The following is a 17308-nucleotide window of genomic DNA, read 5'->3' as shown; positions in this document are numbered from 1 at the left end:
ATTGTTCAGGTAATTACTATTTGCATTTAATTCAAACTCCTTTCCTAGTTATCTTTAAGTCAATCTTGCATAGATTCTCAAAAAGCAAACAAAGATTATCTTTAAATCAGTTTTGTAATATAATACTTATTTTCTGACTACCTTATGAGATAGGGTATTTTATATGGCGCATAGCCCAAAAGATGAAACGGCTTTAAAATTAATCTACAAATAACGCTGTATCATTGTTCAGAATTTTCAACTTAGTAGATGATTTTAAGGATCCCCTTAAAATAGACAGAACATAAATTTCATACAGCACTAAGATCAGAAATATAAGACATTAGGAGTTAATAATAATAATCGGCGTAGTTGCGTGCATTGGTGTGTATGTTCTCGTACGATAATACGGAAAGGTGGAGAAGTACATATTTATTTTGTTTTTTGAAGAGGAACTGTCAACGAAAGTGAAAAAGTAAAGTAACTTTTCCATTGAATCAAAGCCCTGATTTATCGATTTTAAATTAATTGACCTCAGCAATGATTCTTTTACGGATGTCATAGTATAGGACTTTTTTACTTAGGTTAGCGTCAAGAATATGTGGTTAAAATTAAAAATATCACATTGCTGTTACACCCTGTATACAGAGTGTTTTCCTGATAGCAGAGCATAGGAGATTCGTGTTATTTGTGACTGTAGCACTCGGAATGTTGAAAACCGAGAACGCTGATTAGTCAATTTCTTGTAGTGCCAACCAAATCTGGGCCATTACGAATAGTTGAATGACGGAAATGAGTAAGTCCGCCATTTTAGTGTATAGAAGTGTTATATGCTAATTGTAGCAGAAAAAGGTGTAAAATGGAGAAATTTCAAAAAGGTAAGTTTGCTAAAGTAAAAATTGATAATAATGAACGAAAAGTAAAAATATTCGTACTTTCTATTCATTATTTTCAATGTTTACTTTGTAACCTTACATTTTTTACATATCTCCATTTTACACCTCTTTCTCTTACGATTAGCATGTAAATACTTCTACATACCAAAATGGTAGATGGGTCTCATTTTTCGTATCCAGGTATTGGTGACGGTTTATTTTAAGTTGGTACTATACAATATTGACTAATCAATGCTCTCAGATTCCATCTTTCCGAGTGCTATAGTCAACTAACAAAAATCTTCTATGCTCCTCTGTTAGGAAAAGATTCTATACACAAAGATACTTTGGGTGATTTTTTTGCTCGACCTTTTACATTGCACAATTGTTCAAACGTCCTATTTGGCACGTAAAAGTCGGATTAGCTAATATCAAGTTCGATTATACTATCAATTATTTTAATTTATTTTTTACTTTGTTTTACAGCTGCCATCGTTTAACCATTTGAAATACATATTTTTCTATTAAAGTGATCAATTTGAAACTTGTCACTCTTTAGTTTTTGACGTCGCTGGTTAAGAATCGTAGGTTCAATTTTGAAAAATTAAATTAGTAAGTTATTATGACGGACACAATTTTAAAAATCAATTAGATACGATCAAAAAATTTTAAATGACAATTTTTAGGAAAGGTTTGAATGATGGTTCCTACAAGCGATTTAGTGTGCAGAAAACAAGTTTACGAAACCTTGTCTTGACTGTTTCGGTTTAATTAAAAACGTTCTGGCCAATATATTACTAATGTAAGTTAAAAATCATGTTTCCTATTGTCACACAGCCATCAACACATATGCACCAAGAAAATTATTATATTTGATTTTTTGACTGATAGAATTCAAAAGAAGTTTGTACATAATAAATGCAAGTATACGATAAAGTAACAGTCGATTAATGCCTGTGTTAATAAAATGATGAAATTGTAATAACGGCTTCGTAAAATTCTTTTTTCTGTGTGCGTCAAGCCATTCGTCGGAACCACCTTCTAACCACTTCCTAAAAAACCCCGAGTGACGTGTTTGGAATATATCTCATTAATTTTAAAAAGTATGTTTGTCATAGGATAAAGGGAGGAGAGTTGGACTACCTTTTAAAAACACACGACGAATTCTTTATTTAGCAATTTAAATATATGTCGGACCATTGCGGTATAGACGGTTGCCGAGATATTTGTTTACGTTTTGGAAAAAGGGAATTAACCTTGTGACGAGGACACGGGAAGGAATAACGGAAACCAGGGAGAAAGAAGCAGTTTGGTGTGAGCCGTGACAGTGATTACATGAAACAGAAAGTTGTAATTTTAAAAGATAGTTTAAATATATTGAATTTGTGTTGTTGTTAATTAATTAATCTGTTGTCAACTGTATTCTTCAAAATGCCAGACCCACCTACTCCACCACTAATACGCCCTACGACATTTATAAAAACGGTCAAGTATGTAATAGTACATTTTCATTATAACTTACAAGTAAGATTTGTCATGAAATATAACATAATAGCTTTAAAACAATCATAAATATACGTGTAAACTTTGCAATGATCCAACTATCCTCCCTAATGGAGGATAGTTGGAATACCTTAGCGCTTTGGAGTTTCGTTATATAATTTGCAAGTGTTTCTTCGGCTTTGGCTCTAAGCATTGAAACTGGACCGAGTCACTCTAATATTTTTGTGATATTTTATTTTATTCTTTATATCAAAGTGATTTTAGGTATGCTGAAACTTACAAGTGCTTCATTTACGTCCATATCGCCTAATATAACTGCTGTAACTACTAACAGCAAGTGTTTCGTTGTCTAAGTAACTCTTGGTTTTAAATTGCCTTAAGAATATAGATATTCAGCATTTTCTGAGATGTAAAAACGTAAATTCATTTCTCTTTATACCACTGGTTTAACTATCCTTTAAAAGGAGGAAAGACAGATCAGTACAATATCACCGAAACAACGTGCCAGAATTGCAATAATTGAAGTTACCGGTAAAGACCAATATTTTATAGACTTAATAACATACAAATCTTTTCCTGTTATTTACCGAACTATTCACAACCTTTGTTATAAATAACCTTGAAAAAATTTTCCACAAGACGTAAAATAAAGATTCTTCGTTATTTATTTAAAATGATTCAAGCCAATAATCTATTGTGTAATTTAGCATAACTACGTGTGAATATAACTGCATTTAACTGGATATCTTCAATGCTACTATTTTTTAAAAGTTACGGCTATTGGTCCATCTCTTCTACTAGTCCAACTCTCCTACTTTTACCCTGTTTGATCTGACAGTTTGAATTTAAAAATTTTTACCTATGGTTCTTAACGGGAATCCGTATACCGACATTACAGAGCATAAACTATTTCGCATGCAGCTTCGTTATTTGTTGACGGATTGTAAAGTTATTACAGGTTTTTGGAGATGCCAGAAGCTTATCTACTAAGTTACGTTAGGACAATTAACAGAAAATGAAAAAAAATTTTTGTTTAAATAAATAAATTAACATTATTGAGAAACAACAATTAAATCGCAAAATCCCCCAACGTACCTTACTAGATAATGTTCATACGTTTCCAAAAAGTCCATATAAATTCAAATCCGTCAAGAAATGACGATGCTGCATGCGAAATAAGTAATGGAAGAATTTCGTGTTAGCGACTTCCCGAACACGAAATTCTTCCATTATTTATTTCGCATGCAGCATCGTTATTTCTTGACAGATTTGCATTTTTGTGGACTTTTTGGAAACGTATGAACATTATCTAGTAAAGTACGTTGGGGGATTTTGCGATTTAATTGTTGTTTCTCAATAATGTTAATTTATTTTTTTAAACAAAAATTTTTTTTCATTTTCTGTTAATTGTCCTAACGTAACTTAGTAGATAAGCTTCTGGCATTTCCAAAAACCTGTAATAACTTTACAATCCGTCAACAAATGACGACGCTGCATGCGAAATAGTTTTCGCCCTGTATAATGTCGGTATACGGATTCCCATTAATAAGCGACCCTAAAAATCAAGGGGGATACGTTGCGAATACATCATTCCAGCAGAAAACATTCGTCTAAAAAGGTTAAATGGTGGTAGTCATAGATAGCAGTAAAAATGATTAAATATAAAATCCATCAAATTTTAGCAGCTACTAATGATGGTAAAAAATGATGAAAGTAAAAGAAAATAAAATTTAACTTGATTTTTACCATTTCGAATTTTTTCGTGTTAACGGGACCCCTTACGCCTGTTTTACCGATAGTATAAGTCAGTAAACAATTAGTTTAATGAAATTCAAATGCAAAGCAAATTGAACAAAGGGGCATCTTTGGGACAAGGTGCCAGTCTTAATGAGTCAAACGAACTTAAAAACCCTCGATTGGGATGAAAAATAACTCTGTACCATTGTCCCACGTTCTTGAAGAGAGATCACTTTTTTATTTCCACTTCAAGAACGCGGAACAGTGATACAGAGTTATTTTTCATCCGATTTGAGTGTTTTTAAGTTCGTTTGACTCATTTGGACTGGCACCTTGTCCTAAAGACGCCCGTTTGTTCAATTTGCTTCGCATTTGAATTTTATTAAAATAAATGTTGATTGACTTGTAGTGTTGGTAAAGCACGCTTGAGGGATCCTGTTAAATCGATCGTTGGAACCAGTGTGCGTTATCCTTCTCCTTTGCTACCTTTCATTACTACTAAGACGTTTGTGGTTACAGTATAATAGAAAGTACTACTGGTGGAGACTAGTATTAACAATTATAGCGTGGGGTCTTATAGCACTATATTATCAAGGAGAGTGTGAACTATTGAAACTGTTGGTATGTAATAATCATTCCAGTTTTGTATCTTCGCGCCTTGATTCATGCGCCATCTGCTTTACCGTTAGGTGGCGCCCTCTTCTTCCAGTCCTTTTGTTCCTTCCCTTCTTGTTCGATCTTTTTCAGAAGACTCTTGTGTAATTGTATCTCATAAGAATAACCGTTAATACGAGAAATAAAGAGGCATTAAAACTAAAAAATATATCTAAAAGTGTACCTAATTCTAAAAAAACTGTATTTGAAAATACATTGTTCAAATCTTTCAATATGTCATTGCAAATATTACCATTTAGTTCACTAAAATGGATTTTTCATAGAATGTTTTAAGTGTAGTATATACAGGGTAGAGAGCAGTAATAAGCGGCAAAAATTTAAGGATTTGGACAAAACATTACTGCGAGAATTTTTTGTGATCAAGTGTCTGGTGTTTCGCTTTATCCTAGCTTCCTAAAAGCTATTTTATTACTTAATTTAAAAAATTATGTTAACCATTGTAAACACTGCAACAATATTTGTTTCTGGATTCAATAAATTGAGCAAATATTTTGGTATTCTTATTTCTTATAGAACCGCACAAGAATTTTATAAGCTGAAGTATTTTAATTAAATTTTCGAGAAAAGTAAAAAAAAAATAATTGTAAAATGATAAAAAATACTTTAATTGATAAAATTCTGGCGTGGCTTTTAGAAACAACGAAAAATTATAAAAGGTAACTTTGTTTACTTAACCTGTTTGAAACAAAAAAATTTTTTGAAAGTTGCTTTTCGCTTAATTATAAAGCGTAAAATCATGTCATTAACAATTTGAAAATTGAGCTTTTTGAAGCTGAAACAAGTAGGGGATGAAAAAAAACTTAGCAAAAAGTTTCACAGTAATGTTCTACATGCATCCTTTAATTTTATGTCACATGTCGCTATTAGATCCTGTGTATGGCAAAGTGCAACACCTGTTAGCCTAAATAGTGTTCTAGCAGAATCGCAATGTAATTATAAGAAAAGCTTTATGTATCAAAGGCAAGCATTATATGTCCTATTTTGTAACGTTATAGATTCCAACCGGAGCTCTACACATAAAAGTTAAGCTTCTTACATTTCGCGTCACGGCGAGAGCCTAGCAGCACCGCTGCGAAAGCCTAATAGCACCGCCGACGAGCATGAAACAAAGTTTGGGCGGAGAAAGTGTCATTGCACGTAAGCACCTCGTACAGGTTGACCTGCCCGAAGTAATACAAGTAGTTGGTTGAGAAAGGATTCCGATGGTGGTGATTCGTTAGAATAACCAGAAGCTAGTAATAGAATGGAAAAAGGTTTCAGCCAAGTCCGAGGAGGGAAATTCTCCAAGCATTAGTCGAGATTGACGTAAGAAAGGGATATTAAGCGAGGCGGCAAATACATAGCCTATCAGGTACATGATCATGTCATCATCGCGTGCGAATACTCTACCTGGCCATGTGCAACCGGGCAGAGTAGTCATGGTTTGTAAGTAATTCGAGAACGGCCAATCTTTGATGCGGAAAAGTGAGGCACGCGGTGAAGTAGCTTGCTCAAGAAAGAGAAATAAATTGTGTAGCTTCTCTCGAAGATAGCAGATAGGAATGGAAAAGCCTCATTACGAATTATTAGCCAATTTTGCTAACTCGGGCGACCTAGAGAAAGATTAGTCTCGTACCGGGTAGAGTGTGGGTTAGGTTGGGCCAGCGTAGTTTTTTTAAGAGAAGGAGAAAGAAAGAGATAGGAGCGGCCTAGTTAAAGGAGGCCGACGCCTACCATTTTAACGGATTAAAGTGGATAAAAAGACTTATACTCAACGTCTCAGCCGCGGACAACAGCGGCCCAAGCCAATGTATAAATTGAAAGTGTATATAGTTTTGTGTATAAATTGTAACCTATCCATCAAGATTCAGGCCAAAATAATTTAAACACCATTTTCCGGGAAACACTTTATTCAACGGAAAAATCAAACTCAAATTTGGGGCCTCCCGCGATGCTTCCTGCGCTGTTATTATACAATTTATCGTCCGAATTAGTAACGAGACGCTTGCTCTGCCACTACTCCATATACGATACCGCGTAGTGGGGAAAGTCTACAGTGCAAGTGTCAATACTGCGGCCTGCCCTGTAGAGTGTGCGGAGTATAGCTGACTCGAATTATACTTCCTTACCTTACCCATCTGGCCGCTTGGAGCGCCACTGTTGCCATCTCCAGCGCCTCGGACGGGTATATAAAGCCGAGCCCGATCCGAGCAAAGGAGTCCATCCCGTATCCAGGAGCTCTCTGGATACAAGTCCTATCCCGATAAACGCAGGAGTTCTCCGCGTATTCCTATTCCCGTTAGTGCTGTTAGATCGTGCCGGATTTCTCTCCCCACCACGCGACCGTAGTCTCACTAACACACGGTCAGCCGGTAGCATCTGTGAGGCATCCCTACTCATGCGCTACTCCCTAGTCACGCACACCATTGCAGCGATACGTGCGTGTCTCCCCGCGTAATAAAATGGAGTGTGACAACTGGTTTGGGCTAAACATTCGAAAGACTTCAAAAGACGTCTTGGCAATGCGTCTGTCCAGAGGCACAATCCAGGACGCTCAGCCAATCCCATGGGCCATACCTTTTTAGAAAATTTTTTGGAAACATTTTTGAGCAATACTACAGCCCATACGCCTATGCAATTCCATATGCGAGATGTTTTTTTTAAGATTTCTGGACCAGACAGTTAACCATACGTGCTACCCTTTTAATTTGAATGAGTAAAAGCACGATTTGAGTTATATGGCAAGATTATTGAAATATTAATTAAATGTTAATTCAATTTGGTTTAAAAGATGTTTATTTAAGTAAATATTGCACCACTTGCACCATGTACAGTTAAGATAAATATCAGTAATTTATAATAAAAACATGCAGTAACCTTCTTAATGTAATAAAACTTACATTGTTATTTAAATATTATAATATGACTGTTTTGTGATATTAATTTCGTAATCGTTCTGTTTCTTAATTCCTTTATTTTGAAACCTTTAATAAAGCAATTGGTATGGTACGATGGTCTCGATAGGTTATGGATCGATATCCCTGATACAGTCCTTTCCATTGAAACACTAGACGACAAGTGACTCGATCTATTAGTCCACTCGGCGGCCCACCCCTCGCGAACCTTCCCGAATCATCCGTCACGTGACCGATCCAACCCGATAATTCGACTTCACGCGTCGTGCATCAGAGACCTATTACCATTCCTAAAATGTATTAAGAGCACGGAGATACGTCGATCACAACATCTGCGTCTCTGCTCGTTTTATGTGTGTATTGTACTAAACAATGACCAAGGGATTTAAATCAATTGTAAAGGGTTAACATTACATCGACTCGCAAAACATTGTTCGTAGGACAATTTGATATTAATAACGTGAAGGGAGCTCTTTAATAATTAGGATAGCAGGAGTTTATATAAAATATAATTTTCAGAGTGTGAGGTATCGAATTTTTTAACATTAAATTAATCGCAACACTCGCTGATGAGAATCAGGCAGGAAAAGTGAATCGGGATGTGTGACGGGTGACGATGCCAGGGGCCAATATGAATGTGTGTCTCCTACATTGACGCTGGCCACACAGAGATATGATAGTAAATTATCCTTATCCAATGACGAGATGAAGAATACTGTGAGAATCCTCGGAAGCAATAGGAGATGTGTAGCTAAATATGAGAAAAAACAAATTAATCCTATGAATATGGGCTGAAACCTTAAACAATCACGGCAGTAATTCTAGAACGCAATGGGCATTAAAATTTAGACCTTATAATCGATCAAATCACCATAGTAAACCTGATTTGTTGTTTTTCTTTTCATTTTAATCATAGTCAAACCTTTAATCATTTTTTACAATAAATAACTATTTTTTTATTTGTCGAGCATTGCAAACAATTACACAAAGATATCCGTTTCCACCAGTCAATCTGCAAGTAATTGATTTATAGATTAGGAAATAAATTTTTTTAAATACAAACTGTTATTAGTTTCTTTCGATTTTTAATACCATACTAGGGCTTACACGTCCTTTTTCCCGTCTCGGATTCCGTAAAGTGCAACAGCACAAATTCACCACGCGGGTAATCTCGCTTCTTTTTAATGGGAAAGATGCATGTTTCGTTACATACCCTAAAAGCAAAATTCCGTACACAAAGATTAAAAATGTTTGTTATTCATTATGAGAAGATCTTGCATTAGGTAATACAATTAAAATTGTTAAAATCAATTTCATATTTCAATGCTTTGAGATGTTTCAAGTGACGGAACTTGTATATATATGTGTGTCATCATAAAAAAATCAAGTTTAAATTAAAGGTTATAATAAAATAGAATACTTGCATTCTATTGCATTCAAAATATTCGTTGGTATTCCCTCTTTTGTACCCTTTCCTCTGGCGCTACAATTTTTTAACTTTACGATGTCAACAGTTAATTTTAAAAGTCGTCTTATCATCTCGTTCGGTTTGTTGCTCCATATTTTTAAATAAGACAGCTCTTCAGAGCTCACGTACACTCCAGAGCCTGGCTGCACTTCTACCTAATATATCATTTCTGTCAATTATAATTTTAAAAACTTACGATTACAAAAGCGTATTGATGCAACAGTAAATGGCTAAAGTACGTTATTATTCATGTACTGTAAGATCAGATTAAAATACCTTGTCATCATCTATTTCGTCGTTTTCCCTTATTCCCCGTGTCAAAAAATCCACTTCATTTATAAGCTAAACAGTCAAAATTTAAAAAGCACATTTTGAGAAATGATGGTAAAAGTTTAAAAATGATTCTTACATAATACACGATATAATACCTTAATAAGATGTGTTGATTTTCTATTGCATTCTGCATTGAAATAATGGAGCATTTTCTGTATTTTATTTGACAGAATGAAATACTTTTTTTTATAATCATTTTGATTTATTTTCAATTGTTTTCCTGATGGTAAAAACAAATTTGAAAAATTAATCATTTGAAAGTAACAGCATTATTATGCAGTGTACAAGGTCCTCCGTTAACTCAAGTCAAATTGATAAAATTATACATATTCGTAAAGTGTGAATGATTTTAAGATCAAAACCCTTATGCTCTTTTTATGTAGCTTTTAATTAAGAAGTTGTTAAGAATTAAAATTGTTTTGATTATAGAATTTTTTTGGCATTCAGGAACTATCAGGTAAGCCTTCTTCTAAACTTGTTAAAGAATTGCCAAACCAGTTATTTCATTAACAATAAGAGCATGAGAATGTTATCCTTAAAATTAGTTTCATTCATGAAATTTATCACACAGACATTTGCAGTTAATTGATACCTTGTATGTTAGGTTTGGTATATTTAATTGAATTTATTTCTTTGGGATGTTTTCAATGGTAGGTGATGTATTAGAGATGGAAGGAATCACCTCTTCTTCCTCGCTAAAATCAGCTATTATTGCAGGAAACCTTTGCTCTTTGCTGACTGCTATTTCGAAAAACATATGTTATTATTAGCAATTTTTCTTAAATCAATTTTTCTGGAGAAAATATGTTAACATGAATTATAAGTAGAATGTGGAATTAAAGAACATGGGGTAATAAATCTTAGAAGAGATCAAATATTTAAAAAAATATTGTGCAGCGTAAGTGACAGATTCCTCTCTACATTTCCACAAAACAAATACAGTTGTACTTCAATTAAAAGCAACCATTTAAATATTATTGCTTAATCTTTTCTAAATATTTAGAAGTTTAAGATTTTTTCTCATCTTGGATGTATTTACACTTACTGTGATCTTCGTCATCACTGGAATGAACGGGTGTAACATTTACTTGCATTTGGTTGGCTGCTATTAAAAAATTAATATATGTTGTTATTAGTACTTTTCTACTTAAATAAATTTATTAGGGAAGACTATCTTAAGATGCGATATGAGCAATGAACTTCTTTGTGTAAGAAAATAATTTCGCAGGGATAGTATTTGGATCTACTCAAACAATAAAATGTAAGTAGTATATTGACAATGAGTTGATCAGGACTTAATATGTAGCCTTCAGATCTGCTAGTTGGAAACTTTAAAAGGATGAAGCTCATTGCTCACATACACATGTCTCATTTTTTCCCCCAATCCTACAAAATATTATTTTAGTCTTTTATTTACCTCTTTCGTTAACAATTGGTTTTAATTTAAAAATTTCTTCATTTAATTTGTCATTTTCTTTTTTTTTTAAACTCCTTCTATACATTTTCAGGCTCAGTCGCTTTGCAGGTTTCTTCAGTTTCTTTTTGGCACATTTCATTAGTTTTTGGTTGTATTTTTTACCATTTAAAGTAACTCCCAATGTTTTTAAATAACATCTATTGTCTACAAAGATGGGGAAAATCATTAGAACATCATAACCCTATATTACTTTATTTCGTAAGTTTTCGTTCAATATTAACCTAATCATTGAAGGTTCTTAGTTGTAATACTAGAACTAGATTAGAAAGATAAGAACATTACTCACTACTTATTTTCAGGACGATACCCTTACATACTTCTTCATCGTATTTTATAAAAACTTCAGCGCCTTCTATCATTTTATTCTCCACAGAAAAATGTTTCTCACTTAAAATAGTTACTTGCTTGCCAATGACCCATTGTACTAAAGCGTACATCATTTTTAGGCTACTTCAATATCAAATATATTTGAAATTACTTTAGCACCGAAAGCGATATGGCATCGGAAAAAAGTATGTGATCATATCTGACAGCTAACAGCTGAAGTTCATCACAGGAAAATGCAAGCAGTGATTTCTGAAATCATCCCACTCCACATATACTTGATGTTAGCCGCTATTCAGCAGAAAATTGAAATAGTTGAATAAACAGACCAAAGAAGGCATTCATTTTTCTGTACTCACCTTTAGGTTTATATCAATTATACTCATCTGTTTCTCATTAAATTTCAGCTGTTAACTGTTGCTAAGGTTTTATGTCAGCAGCTAAATGTCAAACTCATTTTTTCGCTTTTTAATTTGGTACAGGATATTGCATTTTTCGTCTATACTCTTGAATCGGAATCGCACAGTAGAAAAGAAAGTGGGAGATATTTTTCTTGTTGTTAATTATGAAAAAAAAGAAACGTCCGTTCTGTTTTAGTGAATGTGCTCCACGTACTAAGAAAAGATGGCACAAAAAGTTGCAAAATTTAATTGCAGATAAGGATGCAGCACAGGAAGAAACACAAGAGTAATATAATTTATATGTAGTTTAACGATTTTGTCTGAATTATTCAAAATTAAGTTTAAATTTTCTATATTATACAGTGGGAGAGATCAAATTAGAAACCATGAATATGTTGAAGAAATTATGTTATCAAATGATGCAATAAATGTATATAATGATACTACTATTGAAGAAAACATAATAAATAACGAATTTGATAATATAGAAGGTAATTATATCCCTACTTGCAATATTTTTACCCGTAATTTAATGATAATATACTTTTTTTCTATAAATTTTGATCGACTGTATCCGTATGTTCAGTAAAAATTACCACATATGAAAAGTATATTATTGCACTTCACTCACGAATAGTTACTTTACGAATACAGTAAAATAATATTCAATTCATAATTGGAAAACTCTATCTGAGCATGAACTTCACATACAGATGATCCGAAATACTGTATTCATTTTTAAATTTCGCGCGAGTAGGAATTGTTTACCAAAGTCTACTTCTCATTACATATGATTTTTTAGATGAATTAGATGAAGATGATGAATTGTTTTATGAATGTGAAGAATGGATGTCAGAAGATGACGAGGATTTAAATTATGAAGAATAAGCAGAAGGAAATGTTCCATTATTTTTCAATTCTCCCATCACAAAAGAAGAAAGTGGTATTGCGATTTTGGGTCTAGCACTTCGCCATAATATTACTAGTGCGCTGCTATCAGACATCCTTAAATTAATCGCTCTTCACTGCGTAACTCCAAATTTCTGTTTTAATACGGTATACCAGTTAAAAAGCTTTTTTAAATGTCAAAAGTCTGATATAAATAAGCATTTTTTTGTGTGACAAATGCAAGATTTCTGTAGGAAAACACGAAGAATGCCCACAATGTCATGAGAAAAATAGTTGGAAGTACTTTATTGAAATACCATTATTACCGCAAATACAAACATTATTTAGCCAACCCAATTTTATTCAAAATTTAGAACATAGATTTTACAGAAATGAATCAACAAATTTATCTGACATATACGACGGAAATATATACAAGGAGCTTTGTAAAAATGACGGTATTCTTAAAAATAAATTAAATTTCTCGCTTACTTGGTATACCGACGGCATTTCTCCATTTAAATCATCAAAATCATCTATTTGGCCATTCTTTTTCGTAATTAACGAATTAGAATATTCAAAACGGTATTCTCCTCAAAATTTATTATTATGTGGATTATGGTTTGGAGAGACTAAGCCGGTACCAAATTTATTTCTTCGAAATTTATACAATAGTTTACAAACTTTAAGTAATGGTATTTCTGTGTATTTAAATAATTCAAAATTTCCTGTAATAGTAAAAGGCATTGTTATTTGCGGAATGTGTGACTTGCCAGCGAAAGCATTATTCTTAAATATGATTCAGTATAACGGTAAATTTGGTTGTCAGAAATGTTATCAAAAAGGAGAACGATACTTAAATGTCCAGGTCTATCCATTTGAAAATTTTAAAGTAAGAGATGAAAAAGAAACTTTAATGTATGTTAAGCAATCAATGATTTCAAAATTTCCAGTATATGGGGTTAAAGGGCCCACAATGATTTCATCCTTTACGTACAAGTACATACGAACAACCACTGTTGATTCTATGCACTGTGTTTTCGAAGGTGTAGTTAAGAGTTTATTACACTTTTGGCTGGATTCAAAATTTCATTGTGAACAATTTTCGATACATAATAAATTAAAAATGATTGATGAAAGACTTCTTAATATTAAACCACCAAATTTTGTTCAACGATATCCCAGAAAGTTATTACATTTAAAATATTGGAAGGCTAATGAACTCAAAAATTTTTTCTTTTTTTATTCTTTACCTATTTTAGAAGATATATTGGACTCTCGATATTTTAACCACTTTAAATTATTAGTATTCAGTATATCATTATTAATGAAAAGTCAGATAACAGAGGAAAATATTAATATTTCGATTTCAAAATTAAAAAAATTTGTTAAAGAATATGAACAATTATACGGAAAAAAATTTATGACTTGTAATGTACACTCTTTACTACACCTTCCACAGTGTGCTATTGATTTTGGTCCGTTGTGGGTAACTTCGTGTTTTCCTATGGAAGATATAAATGGAAAGGTGAAGAGATTGATACATGGCAGTAAGGAGCCACAAATACAAATTTGCAATAAAATATTTGAATACTCTAAATTATTTACGTTTTTAAAAAATAACAGTGATAAATCCAATGAACTCTCAACATTTTACACAAATCTTAATTATAAAACAGCTCGACAAAAGTTAACTAAATTATCAAGTAAAATTTTTATTATAGGAACCATTAAAAAATATAAGCTTACTCATTCGGAACGAACACTTTTTCAAAATTTCAATATTTCAGGAAATCATTATTGCACATTTAAAAAATTATTACATCAAAATGATACTTTTGTGGCGAATGATAATAAAAGAAAAATTAAGAGGGAATCCTCCTACTGTACATACATTTCACATGATAAAAAGAAAGAATTCGGCCAAATACAAAATTTTATCAAAATTTCCAACTGTACATGCGAACGACATTGTACTTGTGGCGAAAATACTGTCATGATCGTACAAAAATTGGAAGTTATACCTGCATTTTGTACTGACTATATAAATTTAATAATTAGGAAATCAGATAGCACTGCTGTTAATGTTTAAAATTTATTATTTGTGTGCTATTACATTAATGTTCAAGATATAAATAAGTCATACATTATAGAACGCGTAAATAATGTTGAAAACGAATAATTTTAGTGTTCCTTATCTGTGTGTATATTTATCTAAAATAAAATAATTATATAAATAAATATCCCTTTATTTGCATTTGCTTGAAATCTATTCTTTCTTGAACTCTTTGTCTGCAATTTATAAGAAACGATGAAAATGAGCCTTATAGCGCAAATATCACAAAAGCATTAGTAGTACGTTTCAAAGTTACCCACAGGCCCAAATGATATATTGATCATCAGGGAGCAGATCACTAAAAAATATAACATTTTTTTCACTTCCTGCAATAAAGAACTTTGTTTTTAAAATCGATAGTTGAGAACATCATTAACGGAAAACCGTATACTGACATTACAGGCGATTTGCCATTTCAAAAGAGAGACGCCATTTTTGTTTATCAATATTCAGTTATAAATACACTTTTCGAAAAGCCAGAAGATTCTCAAGCAATGTACAATGACCGGCATATTTGATGTCTCTTGATGTATTTAGGAACCGCGTTTTAGGGCCCCTCATTATCACTAACTCAAAACGGAAAGCGTGAATTAGCATACGTTTTAGATTTAAAAAACTAATTAATACAGTTTAAAGTATTATAAATAAAAAATGAATGCCAACTCGCGCTTTCCGTTTTAAGTTACTGATGATGAAGGGCCGTAAAACACGGTTCCTAAATGCATCGAGGACGCCGTACATGCCGGTCAGTGTACACTGGCAAAATTTGCGAATGATATAGAAAAAGATATTTGGAAAACATCATAATGCAATTTGAAATTTGGCCATTGCATGTCATTACAGAATCTTCTGGGGTTTTCAAAAGTGTATCTATAGTTGAAGGTCGGTCAAGAATCACGATCTATTTCTTTGAAATGGCAAACCGCTCCGTAATATCGTTGTAAGATTTTCTGTCAAATTCTGATGTTTTTGTCCATTGAGATAACATTAGTTGTCCGAAATAAATTTGTAACCTCAAAAAATAGATCGATGGAATTCGTATTTTCTATTAAATGGGACAATTTTTTATTTTTCAGCCAATTCTATATAAACTTCTCAGATTTTTGCTGGCTCTGTTGTACATAAGATACCTGATTTTTCAGTTTACAATGGGCCTTAGTGCTGCTGAATAGCGGCTAACATCAAGTATATGTGGAGTGGGGTGATTTCAGAAATCACTGCTTGCATTTTCCTGTGATTAACTTCAGCTGTTAGCTGTCAGACATGATCACATGTTTTTTCCCGATGCCATATCGCTTTCGGTGCTAAAATAATTTCAGATATATTTGATATTGAAATAGCCTAAAAATGAGGTACGCTCTAGTACAATGGGTCATTGGCAAGCGAGTAACTATTTTCGAGTGAGAGACATTTTTCTGTAGAGAATAAAATGATAGAAGGCTCTGAAGTGTATGTGAGCTCTGCAGAGCATCTTATTTAAAAATATGGAGCTACAAACCGAACGAGATGATAAGACGACTTTTAAAATTAACTGTTGAAATCGAAAAGTTAAAAAATTGTAGCACCAGAGGAAAGGGTACAAAAGAGGGAATACCAACGAATATTTTGAATGCTATAGAATGCAAGTATTCTATTTTATTATAACCTTTAATTTAAATTTGATTTTTTTATGATGACACACATATATATATATATATATATATATATATATATATACAAGTTCCGTCACTTGAAACATCTCAAAGCATTGAAATATGAAATTGATTTTAGCAATTTTAATTGTATTACCTAATGCAAGATCTTCTCATAATGAATAACAAACATTTTTAATCTTTGTGTACGGAATTTTGCTTTTAGGGTATGTAAGGAAACATGCATCTTTCCCATTAAAAAGAAGCGAGATTACCCGCGTGGTGAATTTGTGCTTTTGCACTTTACGGAATCCGAGACGGGAAAAAGGACGTGTAAGCCCTAGTATGGTATTTAAAATCGAAAGAAACTAATAACAGTTTGTATTTAAAAAAATTTATTTCCTAATCTATAAATCAATTACTTGCAGATTGACTGATGGAAACGGATATCTTTGTGTAATTGTTTGCAATGCTCGACAAATAAAAAAATAGTTACTTATTGTAAAAAATGATTAAAGGTTGTACTATGATTAAAATGAGAAAAGAAAAAAACAACATCAGGTTTACTATAGTGATTTTATCGATTATAAGGTCTAAATTTTAATGCCCATTGCGTTCTAGAATTACTGCCGTGATTGTTTAAGGTTTCAGCCCATATTCATAGGATTAAATTGTTTTTTTTCATATTTAGCTACACATCTCCTATTGCTTCCGAGGATTCTCACAGTATTCTTCATCTCGTCATTGGATAAGGATAATTTACTATCATATCTCTGTATGGCCAGCGTCAATGTAGGAGACACACATTCATATTGGCCCCTGGCATCGTCACCCGTCACACATCCCGATTCACTTTTCCTGCCTGATTCTCATCAGCGAGTGTTGCGATTAATTTAATGTTAAAAAATTCGATACCTCACACTCTGAAAATTATGTTTTATATAAACTCCTGCTATCCTAATTATTAAAGAGCTCCCTTCACGTTATTAATATCAAATTGTCCTACG

At 32.7% G+C, this 17308-nt stretch overlaps 2 protein-coding genes across 22 annotated transcripts in view; both read left to right on the top strand.

Annotated features, from left to right (window-relative positions):
* Window positions 1-17308, top strand: part of Csk (C-terminal Src kinase) — a 278720-nt gene that overhangs the window by 154484 nt on the left and 106928 nt on the right. The gene's annotated exons all lie outside the window — the stretch shown is intronic.
* LOC136773516 (uncharacterized) lies at window positions 11831-14646 on the top strand. Its single transcript, XM_066727251.1, has 3 exons — window positions 11831-11952; window positions 12030-12157; window positions 13292-14646. Exons 1-3 carry the CDS (start codon window positions 11831-11833, stop codon window positions 14644-14646), a joined length of 1605 nt encoding a protein of 534 aa, XP_066583348.1.

Source organism: Prorops nasuta, unplaced genomic scaffold, assembly GCF_024137725.1.
Source record: "Prorops nasuta isolate Cenicafe-Biocafe unplaced genomic scaffold, Cenicafe_Pnas_1.2 PNAS00005, whole genome shotgun sequence".
Taxonomy (NCBI): domain Eukaryota; kingdom Metazoa; phylum Arthropoda; class Insecta; order Hymenoptera; family Bethylidae; genus Prorops; species Prorops nasuta.
Note: the sequence above shows the minus strand (reverse complement) of the source record. Positions and strands in the feature narration are given on the sequence as shown.